The sequence below is a fragment of the Morone saxatilis genome, unplaced genomic scaffold (assembly GCF_004916995.1).
Source record: "Morone saxatilis isolate NCDOM2014 unplaced genomic scaffold, NCSU_SB_2.0 Contig18, whole genome shotgun sequence".
Taxonomy (NCBI): domain Eukaryota; kingdom Metazoa; phylum Chordata; class Actinopteri; family Moronidae; genus Morone; species Morone saxatilis.
The window spans coordinates 11,447,241-11,461,955 of record NW_023339740.1 but is presented as its reverse complement, the minus strand read 5'-3'; the positions used below and the strand labels follow the sequence as shown (position 1 = coordinate 11,461,955).

At 39.9% G+C, this 14,715-nt stretch overlaps 1 protein-coding gene across 1 annotated transcript in view; it reads left to right on the top strand.

Annotated features, from left to right (window-relative positions):
* The first annotated feature begins 4,071 nt into the window (after positions 1-4,071).
* mdfi (MyoD family inhibitor) overlaps positions 4,072-14,715 on the top strand; it is a 30,620-nt gene continuing 19,976 nt past the window's right edge. The window contains exons 1-2 of the mRNA XM_035662738.1: positions 4,072-4,557; positions 6,534-6,729. Of these exons, the coding sequence (XP_035518631.1) occupies positions 6,579-6,729 (151 nt within the window). The 5' untranslated portion in view covers positions 4,072-4,557; positions 6,534-6,578. The remainder of the gene's footprint in view (positions 4,558-6,533; positions 6,730-14,715) is intronic.

Genomic DNA, 14,715 nt, shown 5'->3' with positions numbered 1-14,715 from the left:
AGCATGGCATGATTGCCTTTGTGAGGACAACTTGCCCTTGGTACAGTATGTAGCAGAACTTATAACTTCCCTTTATGCATTTTATGCGGTGGTACTTCAATTGGACCTTTCAGCTATAGAGTTGTGACTTATTTTCTGTAAAACACTCATCTATAGTAAGATAAATGTTAGTCCTATATTGTGATACAGGATGCCATTCGTATGATATTTGCAATATATATATATATGTTTTCTTATATAATGTTGGTCCACTTTTCCTAACACAGTATAAAATCATTGTTTCGTTAGTCCATTTTATGAAAAGAGTGATATTGATTTTAAGTGTACAAGGTAAAATATTGTAGCAAGAACTCATGGTCATAATGCATGTTAAAATACATAATATTTCATATTTACTTAAAGCAATAGTTCAACATTTTGGGAAATATGTTTTTTAGCTTTTTTGCTGAGAGTTAGATGAGCAGATAAATACCACTGTCTCGCAATTACATAACTTTGGCACCAGTTAGCTTAGTTTAGCATAAAGACTACAAATGGGAAAACAGCTAGTCTTGCTTGGTCAGAATGTAACAGATTAAACAAATGAGATATAACAGGTTTTTAATGTGCTGGTAGCAAAAAATTTTTACCTTTTGACAGAGCCAACAATTTTATATTTGGCATGACCAGCACCTCTAAAGCTCTTTTAAAAACCTGTTATGTCTCATTTGTTTATTCTGTTACATTTTGACAGAGCCTGGCTAGCTGTTTCCCCCTGTTTCTAGTCTTTATGCTAAGCTAAGATAACTGACTGCTGCCTCCAGAGCTACATAATTATTAGACAGTGATATCAATCTTCTCATCTAACTCTCGGCAAGAAAGCGATTTCCTAAATGTCGAACTATTCCTTTAAAGGACAGTTATTCTTGTTCCTCTGCATACAATAAAATACTTATGTGTGTGTGTTTCAATGTGCACCAACTGGAGCTCCTGTTCCATAATTGGATGCTGATTTGATAGAACTGTTGGAGGTGAGGAATGTGGAAGGACGCTGTTACTCGTCTGCTTCGTGCACTAGACCCTGGATGGACCAAATAGTCTCTGTTCACCTCCACAAGAAGCTGCCACTTAGAACCAGGGCAAAAGGAAGCAGCAAGCCTACAATGTGTGTAGCACCGTCCACCAACTCTGTGACAAATGTGTTTAAAAATCATTAAATTAGAATTAAATAATGTTTGATTAAATTACCATTAGGTACATGTTAATCATTTAAATAATTATGTAAATACCAAGTAAGTAATAGAAATTGAAGCTATAGAGCTGTAGAGAGCCTTGTGGGTGCGGTGAATGGTGAAGTGGAGTGTGAGTCATGAACGGAAGTAAGAGGATAGACAGGATAAGCTTTTTAGGAAGCTGATGAAAAGAAAATGTCTCCACTCTCATTGTTCAGTGCTGGAATAGGTGGGAGGACTGAATCTTGTACAAACACACAAGACTTTAATGTAGCCACAATGTAATGTCAACTATCTTCGGGGGTTTTCGAAGCATGCATTTGGTTTATTTATGTGGGTCTTCTGTTTTTATTACACCCTTATTTTACTGTATCATTGGCTGATATGATGATAGATAAAAGACGAGAATTTCCTCATTAACACATTGTGATCCTGTGAATTTGTCGAAATGAAGGTGAATTTTCATTTGATAGAATTTGGGAGTGCTTTTGTCCCACCCTGTTAAAAATCCCCTGCAGTTGATGACAAACTGGTAAGTTATGCATGTAAATCAGCAGGGAGCAGCAACTATTTGAAATGTGCTGATATGAATTAGCTCAAAGAGGCTTTGAAATGCTGCTATTAGTTGTTACGTCCTTTCAGTGGTATGTTATGTTAAAATCCTCCATGGGTGACATTTATACTGGGATAGCCTCTCTAAATCTTAATTATATATCTTTAAGAATTATGTAAAAATGGGTCAGGTCTACTGAGCTGTTAGTACCCATTTGTAAGCAAAACACAGTATGTCCGGATTTCTTTCACAAACCAAAAACCTACAGATAAAAAAAAAAATCCTGCTTGAACTAGATCTCTGTAACTCTATCATTGCCCACACAAGCTCTGACCCTTGTGCCCAGACAGACGCTGAGCCCCCACAGAGCACAAATCCTACAAATACTTCAGTGTCAAAGCCTGACTGTTTTGAGATGAGTGATTGTACACACAAATTGAATAGGAGGTTATCAAGTTGTTAGTAAAAATGAAGCCTGTCTCAAGTAGAAGATTTGCTGCTGTGAATTACCTCTCGCCCCTGCCCCGCCTTCAGACAATCAATCACAGGAAACACTCTCATCAGTAACAACCTCCAGGTGTCAACATGGTACGAGCTTGTCTCTCATATGCTGTGGTTTTCTGCGTTGTGTGCCACCCAAGAACATTTCCTATATTTTGGTCATTTGGCTTATTCCACCCACCTTATTGTTTATTGCAATATTAAGTAAAAAAAAAAAAAAAGAGGTAAAAAAGTAAAAATTATTATCAATAATATTTTCAACAAAGATATAAATTGTGGTTTTATCTGTCAAAAAGTTATTGAAGAAACTAAGAAAAAAAAGGTTTTGATAGATTCACCTGAAGGATCATTACAGTTATATTTCTGTCATTTAATGTATCTAATCAAAGTAAAATACCCTACATAACATAGAATGTTTTTATATGTGATATGTCATTTGATTTGATATTTGGAATAGTCTGTACTTATCTTTTTTTTTTTTATCGTTGTGCTGAGTAACCAGTGGTATCAAAGGTCTTAAAACACGAATATCAAGTCATTTGACACCCACACTTACTGGCATTATTTTTTTCTATATATCTAGCAGCTGTCATTTCATGGAAAACTCAGAACATCATTTTGAAAAGAGCACAAACCGGATGATGATGTTAATGAGTTAAGACTGTCAAAGGCCAATATATTTACCATGTGGGGCTAACAGGATTGACAGCTATTAAGAGTTTCACAGATATATGTTTCCCCACATGAAGCTCACAGTCATTCCTCCTGCACTTCCATATGTATATATATGTATAGTATACATATGCATTTACAGCAGGCCTTTATGTTATGATCTCGCATCCCTAGTTAATTTGTATTTAGCTAAACATAATTTGTTTGTGAAGTGCATTATCTACTAGATGTCAGATGAGTCAGACACTCAAAGACACATGTTGTTGTCTGATGCATGCCAAGTTTGGTTTTAATACCTCAGCTTTTGACATGAAAGTAATTATTTTTTAAATTTAAAGAGATAACCAGCTGATGTCGATGTCATATGGGTATACGGTGGGAGTGTGCTTTGAGAAGTTTCTTGTAATTACTTTTGAGTCCACCATTACTATGACGAAGATAAATCATGAGTCATCACTGACTAAATGTCCTAGTTTGCTCTCGACATCTTAAAGGGACCTTGTGCGCACCAGAATGAAGAAACAAAGAAAATTCCCAAAGTGAATTACAGCAACATGTTAAACAGTGAGCCTGCAACCGAACAACAAAGGGGATCTGACTTGGCATCTTATCAAACAAAAAGTTTGAAGAAGGATTTTTTTCTAAGTTACCATACACTATAATTTCAAATGCTCCAACTAACATGTATGTTTTCTCTCCTCTTTTTAAAGTTTTAATAAAAAAAGCAGAAAAAAGCAGGCAATAAACCATCTAATCCTGCACACACCAACACTATTGTTTTTGTATAATAAATGAAATATAGCAGCAGTATGTTATAGGAACATCATGTATATAAAATTACATTACCATAGCTAAAATAGTAACTGAGCACCACAGATATTCTGCATTTAAGTGATTCTGAGTGACTGTATACCTGCATTTTTGCTTTTGTACATAAAAGGTTATATTCACAAACTGTTGCTCTATTATTATTGACAAAACATATGGTTCCTGGGCTCATAAATCCTGATGAAAGCTACCCTGTGTTAGTGCTGTGTCTGGTTCGGGTTAAGGGGTAATTATATGACAGTATAGTTCAGCCCAACTAGTTTCTAGCCTGGAGGAAGCACAATCACTGCTGACTGTAGTTTCCTGTCCAATAGCCGCAGCACTGAAGTCTGAGGCAAGTGGGAGTAAAGACAGAGGAGAGTCCGAGTGCATAGCAGGACGGATACTGCTCGTTTTAAGAGTTTCAACAAGTTTGGGACGGTGCTGTGCTTGGACTTTTGTTTGCAGAAACGCAATAGAAGGTGAGAAAACCTGCAGCGCAGACAAAGCGAGCTGTCTGCAGAGACACACAAACTTCCCAACATCTGGTGTAGTGCTGGAGGACGGGGCGAGCCGGAGAGAGAAACTTTTAGAGGCGGAGAGAAAAAAATATCCTTGCTGGAGAAAAATGCATTGAATTTGGGAGTTTGGGACACCTACATGAGTCGAAAAGAGATTTGGTGGTCGTATAAAGTGAGAAGAGTGGAGGGAAAGAGGACGGTAAAGGTCTTGGAGGGCGAGAAGTCCACCTGGAGCGGCCAGAGAATGAATTAGCCAAAGGTTTGGCTGCACCGTGTCCCAGCCAGAGAGAAGGTGAGAAGTTGTTTTCCTGTGCTGTTGTTGTTGTAAACCAAACGAGTTATTGTGCAGTACATATATACCTAGACAGAAAAAGGATCCCCACACTGAGGCTTAGCTCGGTCTGAGCGTGCAGGGACTCGTTTTGGGAAAGCAGGGCGCAGACATGCAATAAAGGTAAACAGAATACGCCCGTTATTAGCTAACAGTAACATTTAGTAATAATACTCTAAATTTCAGCGTAAATCTTCTTGGAATGACAGACTTTACTATTTAAAAACCGAGGTAAAAGTGCTTATTTAAGCTGGAAGTTTGGCACAGTTTGTTAGTCTGAGGTGCGTCTTTTTCCTTTCCCGAAACTTCTAAAACCTTTTATTACTGTTTCAAAAGTATAAAACTGAGCCCCTTGTAGTTAATCAAAGGTAAATTAAACTGTGTTAACCGAACATAAACTCGGTAAACTTCGCATCATCAAGCGCTTTCACAAAAACTATAGCTATAGGTTGTCAAAACTTTTGGGGGGCAGCGAGTGCGGAGCAAAACCACGGGAGCGCGCAAACAGCTGTCCAGCTGAGCTGCTTTGGCAGGGTAGGCGCGCGCCAAACACACGTTGGCACGTGACACGTGCAGAGATAACGTCCAGTCTTAATAATGAGTTATTAGGTTATTAATGAGTGGCTGCTCGAATCCTCTCTAAACCTTTAGATAAAACACAGTGACCTGAAGTGTGAAGGTAAAAACTGTGGGACATTTATATGTCATTTAGAAAATATTTATTAAAAATAGGCTGTAGTCTTGCGATAACAATAGATTAAAGGTACCTGAGCGGAGTGTTTCTGGGTGCCGGGTCTCACTGATTATTGTATAAAAACACAATTTTATCATTTGTACAAAAGCAGATTTGGTTGAAACTAGATCATATTTTATGGAGAGAATAGTGTCTGATTTCTCCTCTGATGTCCTCTGGCTGCTCTGCTGCTGTAGCTGCTGTTAGCGTGCAACCGAACGGGGCTCAGTAGCCTCCCAGTGAACACAGCTGCCGGATGGACAGAGGCCAGTTTGACGACAGCGGTACCGAAGTGATTTACACTTTTCCAGATGAACAAACGCAACAGTAATGTTAGAGGCTGTTAGCTAGTTAGCTTGTGCAACTAATGTTAGCTGACTTAGCAGGAGCTAAACCCAGAAAAAAATCACCTCAGTACTTTATTCCCTGTCATCACACTGTCCATTGGTATCAGATGCTACATTCAGTCCTGGTCTGGCCGTGCTGTTCACTGGTAGCTCCCTGTCCCGCAGAGTCAGCTAATGGATCCGCTACAGCTGCTGGACTGGGGGGACGTAACACACAGCGCTATTAGCTACTACAACAAGTCCCTCCCTAGCTGCCTGTTTTTACATGAAATATACATAACAGTAAATATGCCGAAGCAAATAGCACTCTGTTTTTTGTTTCATGTGGACTTTAAATATATTATTATTATTATTATTAAACTTAGTCTTATACTCAAATCCAAAATTACAGTTTTTATGCAGCATATGCAAATTTTCTTGTGACTCAGCGTGACAAACACCGTTTACTGTACTGTTCTCTCCATCCTTCCTTTTGTTACTGTGTCTTTTTATAAGCATGTTTTACTGTTGAAATGATTCATGTTGATTTGCTCCGAAACAGCACCTTTAGAAATGCTGTATATAAATAAAGAGGACCATTGTTGTAATTATTTGCACAACATAAGTTTAAAGAGTTGAAACTATTAATTTAAAGTATAAGCTATGATTAGACATTTCCGTTGTGCTACCACTGGTTGCCACTACCTTTAGTGATTTTAGAATAGCTGAGAGGGATTCATGCTGGTTCAAGTTGTGCCTGACTGAACAAGGCCTGTTGGCTTGTTGCTGCAATTTGAAAATCGAGGAGAGATCTTTCATGTGATCCGTGCAGTCATCTCTGTAATAACATTTTTGGCTATATCTCCTCTGTGCTTTAGGCTCACTCCCTTCCACCTCTTCCCATAAGAGCCAGGCCTACGCCCATGGATGAGGAGAGGGGTGCCCCCGCCATCTCCCCAGAGCCACCTGATGATGGGGACCCCAGTCCACCAGATCCACAACCCAGTTCGCACGCAACCTCAACCACAGAGAAAACAAACAGCTGCCCAAACCCAAAGCCATCCTCTAATGCAGGTAAAGAAGAGGTTCCAGTAGAAAAACAAGGCAAACCTACACAAACAGCTCGCTTAACTCTGATGGGTAGCTGGTGGTATTGCTGTGTGTATTGTTTATTTGTTGGAGAAAGAACAAGAGAGTCAACCACACAAACAGCTATGTGATGGGTCTGAACGTGCCTTGAATAGGCTAATGTTTTGGGGGGGGTTTGTTTGTTTTTTTTAAGGATATTTTTGGGGCTTTTTATGCGTATTTGATAGGACAGGTGAAGACAGGAAAGGGGAGTAAAAAGAAAGAAGGGAGGGGGGGTTCTGCAGTAAGGACTCAGTCTACATGGGTTGTGTGCTCTACCAGGTGAGCTACCCTGAGCCCTGACAAGCTAATGTTTATGACCACTAGCAGCAAGTTCAGTTAAACCTCCTTTGTTGTTTTTTGGAGTGTGTCTGCGTTCTATGAGTGTGGATGCCTAAAAAAAGTAGGTGTAAAGAGATTATGCCATTTATTATGAAACAAAGGACCTAGTGGATTCAGAGAGAAGACCTCTCCATGCTTTTTCATTTATGTGAACATCATTGTGGTCAGAGGTGTGTCCTTCCTCTACAGGCTATAGGAGACCTTCTTACCTCCAAAACAAAAATAGACCATTTTATTCACCTTTGTGACAGTGGTAATTTTCCAAGTGGAATAGTCTAGAGTCACTGTTGTGATTAAAACTTTAAGAATGATAATCCTGCGGTTTTGGTGGATGTCATAGTGATTAATCAAAACAGTTGCATACTGAGGTGATCGGAGATCTTTCTTTGTGGGGCCGCCTTGGATGATCTAAGGGGTCAGGACCAATTTGGCGCCATGGACCGCTTAAAGGCCGCAATGGGCCTCCTGGGAATTTAGGAATGAACCCATGACCCTTCCCCTTTGTGTGATTGGTCACGGTGAGGGGTGACTGACACTGGGGTGGAAACAAGGAGCTAGAACCAACTCAGGGCAGCATTGTGCCTAAATGACTCATCCAGGATCAGCCAAAATGATTCAGGCTTCCTCAAGCTTCAGTGTAAAAACAACAGCACTGACTGTAGATCAGATAGCAGGTCCTATGGGGTAATTGGGGTAGGTGTGGTAAATGGTTAGAGAAGTGTGCAGAGATTTAAGTGGCTTATTGCTATGGGAACCTGCCACAAAAACCTTTAATTTTCGAAGGACTTTTATTTGCTTTTTGTTTTGTGTCAAGGCAAAGGCAAGTCTCAAGGTGCAAAAAGATAGAATCCACACACGCACTTCTCTGTTCTGTGTTACGTTGCGGTTTACCACGAGTGTAAGTACAGCATCATATTTAATGATTATACTTCTGCAAAGAGTTTTAGAGTTATTAAACAGTAGGTTTGTGCCTGAACATGTTCTCGTAGCTGTGCTGACTTTACCTGTGCTTGCTCCTCTGAAAGCCAACACAAAGTATAACTGTGGCTTCTCCCACTAAAGTTAGACTGCTTGTCTGGCTGACTGGTCCAGTGTGTGTGTTTGTGTGTGTGTGTGTGTGTGTGTGTGTAGGCTGACGGTATGTAGGTGAGCCAGAGTGGGGAGGAGAAGATTGGTCAGACTACCAGTGTGGGCAACAAGGCCCTGCTTTCAGCGCTCTGCTTCACCCCACACCCATCCCTCTGCCTGCAGAGTGCAGGGCTTTGGGACAACGCAACAGGCACATATATATCAAACTGAAACTTGAATCAAAAGTTTGCCCATGGATGCATTATTAGAAATGGATAATGGGTTCCAAGATGACACTCTTCATTCCAATCAAAGTTGCTGCAGTTGCTGGGAGGAGTAAACTTAATGTTTTTTACACTGATCAAAGAAATATGTCGTTTTTTCTACAACTTCTGCATAAATGTCATCTTCGCCTGTTACCGTTTTTATATTGCTATTTTTTTATGAATGTAGCTAGGTTGGTAGCTAGCTACGTAAGAAGATGACATGAACATTCACGACCCCAATTGGGCAACTTTCTCCAATTGGCAGAACCAGACCTATGTGAACAAATCTGAAATGTTGGTGCCATTAGTTCCCAACAGCTTGCACAGGACTACTGAGAAGAAATGGCTTTGTATGCAGTTCAAGTGTCTAGTTAAAAGTATCACATACAGTGTCTTTTATAATGGCTGTCTTTTATATGGGGAAAATGCTCTCTGGCCCGTGGTAGATTTATGTTGCAGTACCATGTTTGGCCACCAGTTTATACAGTATGAACATCTGACAATCAAATGCAATTTATTGCAATAGCTCTGCAGCAAATATGGCTCTATCTTTATTCAGGACCGTGGTCTTTTAGTTTGAGAACATGACTTATTGATTTCACGACTTTGACTCTGCCCTCGCACTCAAACAGCCCGTGCTTGCGCTCCAATTTGCTGTGCTTGTGCTCAAGTTGTGTGTTTGCACTCAGATGTATTCATATTAAGGTGATATCTTCAGCCCGCTCTCCATGCCCAGGGCTAGCCCCCCTGAGCATAACACAAATCCTGTATCCAGCCTCCAGCTAGCAGCAGCGGCCCCATCCGGGGATCTGTGTCGCCCATCCTTCATCCCCTGGTACACCGCTGGAGAACCAGAAGGAGGGAGATCAGCACAAGATCAGCGTACGCATCACGCATAATTCTCCCTTATGCGTGTGGACACGGGAGGACAGACCCGCTGGAGCTCGAGCTACTCTAAGAAGTAAAGCAAATGCGCCCTCAACGATGCTGGCTTCCTATTGGCTGGGGGATTTTGACAGGGTCATTGCACAAAAAAATCCAAGAGCAAAGCAGAAATCTGAGAACAGAAAATCTGTACAAGCAACAAAATATCTGAGTGCAGCCAAACAATTCGAGCACAAGCTGAGAGCGAGCAGGGGCTTTTTGAGTTTTCAGGGGAAGCATTACAAAATCTGAACGTGAAGTCATGTTCTCAAACTAAAAAGACCACACTCCTGAATAAAGATAGGAAGAAAAACCCACATGCATCTTTCTGTTTAGTTCTGTTGACACTATGTCAAAGGGGTGTTGTGGTTCATTTGTGTGGTTAGTTTTTGAGGCCATAGTTTAATTATAGCAGTGACCTTGCAGCATCAGCATGGGAGCCAGCCAGTCCCAATGCACTAGGCGATAGTTTTAGCCCTCTTGTCACCTCGCACTTGGATAGCAGTCTTTTCTGCTGTAAGTGAATCAAGCTCTGCTCAGTCATTACAAGGCCATTGAATAGTGATGTGTGTGTGCTGACAGATGTGTGCTTCTTGCTGTTGTGAGTGTTGCTCTCATTCAGGCATGAAGATGCAGTGAGGCTGTCTGTTTATATAGGAGCCTCTTACCACCACATGCTAGATTCCCGCATTCTCTTTCACCACTGGCATCTCTCTCACTCTATTTTTTCTCTTGCTCTTTTTTTACCCACCTCTGCTTTTGTTTCTTTTCATCCCCTCTCTGTATATTAGTGTTGAACACAAATTATATATTTTTTATATTGAAACTGCAATTTGAAAGAAGAGTGGATTGTGTCCTTTTGCTGTTAAAAAAGATCAACAAAGTGTTTAGTCTTTTTTTAGATAAACAATTTAATCTCAGCTTAGCTTGCAGTTTCCTTGTTAGTAATCAAGTATAAATGGCCAAAAGCTGGCAGTAAGTGAACAGTTGTTAGAATCTCTCTGACTTAGATGCATCATATTGTTTTAAACTTTTAATCTCAAGAGCTATGAATCGGGCCCTCCACGATTTGGGGCTGTGATGCACTTCATCCTTTCAGTCTGTCAAGGTAAAGTTCTCAAGCAGCTAAAGTGCTAAGCTGTCAACAGTATGATTAGGGCCATCAGTCAAATATCAAACATTTAGTTAACTACCTTGTCAGATATTAAGTTTTTATCAGTAAATATTAGTGGTCAACTGTTATGGGTTTGTCTTGACGTGACTTGTATTTAAGGGAGAGCAGGGTACAGAATATCAGAAGCGTCATTCAACTGCATTATAACAAAATTTAGGCAAAGGTTTACTGCAGGATGCATGACAGTTATAGTACAGGGCTCAAAATTAACTTTTTCACCACCTTCCAAAATCTGTCAAAGGGGAGTGCTAACATCGTATCACAGCAGCCACACAAGGCTGCCTGCAGATGTGTCCGCAGACATTTGTTGTGCATCAGCTTTGTGAGTGCAGGCATTGAGCCTATCTCAAAATACCGGATAATATCTTTCTATAGTACATATACATTTATTGATTGAAAACAAGACAATGAACGTGTGATAATGCTTGGTACAATTGCATCTTGTTGAATACAATGTGGACTGGTACAGGTTTGGAGTTTACTTTGTGGAATATAATCACTACTCAATTCGTAACCACGATTGACCAAAACATATTGGTCTGAAAAAAGTCAGCTTTCAGCACTGCTGTCACTACATTAGGCTGTTATCACAGGTTTTGATGTCTAGTGTCTCTTTGTTTATCCTGCTGCTCTCTTATTTCTCGGTCTACATCCCAGTCTAAAAAATGTTTATTTGATCTTTCTCTGTCTTTGCTCCAGTGTGTAGATTTGCCTACTTGTTCCTTTTTAGTCTGTGAGGTTTGTTGAGGCTTGTGTCTAATTTGGTTTCTCACAGAGATTGAAATAAACTAGGAGCAATTTGAGGCATTTTTACAGCATATTTGAACTACAAAAATGAGCATGCTTTTTTTTCCCTTCACCACCTCTTCACCAAACATTTGAGAAACTGTTGCTGCTGCTGCTCCGGTGGCTCTCTCCCCCCCTCTCTTTCCCTCTCCCTCATCAACTCCTGACTTGAGTCTCCAAATCCTCATAACCAATGTCATATACTGTTGACAGGTAGTGTCAGCATGATGTGATTCTGAGCCTGTCTGTTTGGTTCAGACACTTTAGCCAGGGGCCTGTTGCTGTTCAGTTACTGTTACAGTGACAGATTTGCAGTTGTTGTCTGCAGCCTAAGGATTGTTTTTTAGGAGGATATTGATACTTTATAATAACACAAATCAGACAACAATATATCAGTCATTTTTTTACACAAACATAAAGCGTAAACAAATATTTTGTGATAGAAAAATCTGTCATAAAAAATGACATAAATATTGTAAATGTAATTAACATTTAAATAATTTCAAGCCAGATAAATATTTATTGATGCCAACATACACACTGAAACCAATATATCTTAATCCTGTTTATCCTTTACCGTTCATGACCGTTAGACTGTTTGTCCTTAGTTGTACAGTATAGTACAGTAAAATGTGTGTTTGTGTATCTGGTGGTTGTGTCCCTGTTTCAGGCTCCTTGTGTTAAATGCAGCAGTATAGTTGGTTTGCAAAGCAGTTGCACAGTTTTTTCCCAGGAACCAGAGGAATCTCTGAGACAAGTAACACAATTAAATTCCCCTTAAGCCTGTTCAACAGCAGACAGTTTTTGTCTTTAATGAGCTTACACTGCTTCATTCTCTCAGCAGCTATAATCTCTGATTTTGGACATATTCCAGTACTGCATTCTCACAACCCCTGTGTGCAGTGTGAGTGTGTGTGTGTGTGTGTGTGTGTGTGTGTGTTTGTGGATATGTGTTTCTCTGTGTGTTCTTTCAACTTTCGGCTGGATTGGAGCTAAACAATTGCCTCTTCTTTACTTGTCTTTGTGCATGTGCATGTACATTCCGGGTGTGTATATTTGTTGAGGTTTACAAAAAAAAACCACGCTGTTGCTGTAGTTCTGTTTGTATTATTCCTCATCCTGGTCAGAACCCCAGTGTGTGTGGTTTCAATCAGTTCCAGTCATTACTGCTGGCCAGAGAGCTGCTACTGCGTCGTCTCCTCTAACTCTGCTCTGCTGAACATTATTCTGATGGGTTGCTCTTCACCTCATCTCATTCTATCTTCTTTTCTTCTCTCTTATCTGTTTTTAGAGATGAGTCAGCAGGGTATGAATGTGTGCACTCATTTGTGCATGAATAGTGCACTTTCAAGTAGGGCTGCAACCGTAATGGCTATTTGTGCTATCTATTAATCTGGAATGAATACTTGATTAATTATTCAGTCTATAAAATGTCAGGAAATAGTAAAGAGTAAAAAAGGTGAAGTAGTAACATATTTAACCATAATTTTATTCAACGTTGCATTACTTATATCACTATATAACAATATTGCTAGCAAATATTCGCACAATTCACTTATTAGTCAAGGCATAGAAATATATGTGTTCCCTCTTTTATTTCTTCAATCTCTTAGTTTTTATTTATTTCATTCAAATAATACTTAATCTGTTTCCTACCTCTTAGCCTGTCTCTGTGTTTCTGTTTCATGTGAATTTCCCCTCGTGTATTAATAAAGTCTATGATAAAAGTTTGACTTTATTAACCTATCTGGTACATTTTGGATGCCTGTTTGCTCCTGTATGTGGCTGGTGGAGCATATGTACTGCAGTATGCCTTTGCCAAAGGGATGTACACTCCTAAGAGACCTCCTTTTGTATACACTTTAGAAGTCTGTGCCTCTAAAGAATTATCAGTGAAGCAGTAGCAACAGGGTTAAGGTAGTTTAAAAGGCAGCAAGTAAACCCAGCACAGCTCTCTGCTCTCTGTGAACCAACGCTCCCCCTCAGAGATTATACCCAGAGGAACAGCAGGTTGTGCTCCCCTTCAGGTGATCCAGGATATAATAATAACAGCTTTGTATGGGACATGTCACATCATTTGCCAGCTCACAAAACCTTTATTTGGATGTTTGCATGTGTGTGTGTGTGTTGTGTTTATGCTAACCATTACCCTATGCCATCCATATGTTTTTGTTTTAATGGTTAACTGTTTGTTTACTAGGAAACTAGAAATTCCTCTGGATCACTCCTTCAGGCCCACTGACACGTGTACATACACCAAATCACAAACACACATGAACACGCACATACATGAGCACACACGCGCACATACACAGTCAGGCATGCACAAACAAATACACTTACTCACCCACACGTGTAAACACGCAGCCAGATCTCCTCAGCGGCTCTTGATTGCTCTAGTCTGATTTGAATTAGAGGCTCATCTTTCTCAGATCTCAGAAATGGCTCTGAGGTCGCGCGGTTTGGTGGTTTAATACTGATGCCAACATACAATTGGTTGAAGGCCTGCTTGGATGGCACTAGGGTTTCAGTGGGGATGTGTTTAGCTCCAACAATCGTGGTTTTGAACGTTAGCAGAGGGAAAGCTTTGACTGAGTCACAAGACCTACACACTTTTAACCCATAGTACTCCATTGGCAGCAGGGGTCTAAATAAGAGTACAGAACAGACTACTGTACTGAAGAATGGATATTCAGCAGACCAGATGATTGAACAAACACTCACTAGGAATGTGCAGGTGTTATACCTGTATATGCAGACACTGATTGTACATATTTATTGCATCTCTTTAAAATTCACATTTGAAGGGCAGCTGTACTATGGTATCATAACCTCTACAACTGCTACTACTTTTGTCACATTTCCAAGGAGCTGTCTTTAGTTTAGCTAAACATGTATCGCTCAGATGTAGTAATAATATATTCTTCTTGAAATGATTGTTGTGGAGTCATGGTTCTTCCACTGAAGAAGACTGCCCTTTTCTTCCCAGAAGTTTTCTTATGCTGGGCTTTCGTGTGGCTTTGATAATGACATAATTGCCCCCAAAAGCTTCTTCCAGAGAATGAGAACAAAACAACATGAGAAAGGGGATGAGTATAACCGATAAATGCCACCTAAAGGGCTTTTTGTTTGAATTATATTACTGATCTTGATATTTTCAAAAACCTGCCAACTGTCTACAGTCATTAAAGTCAATTTTTGCCCGCCAGCACATGGTGAAATATTAATTTTTTATGATCCATCTTCAATATTTTGATAAAATGGATACCAGCTGCATAGAACAATGGGCGATTATAGTTAACTGATTGATTTGTATGGGCTAATTGATAACTGATTATAGGAATATTAAACGTGGTGTTTAAACAGATAATT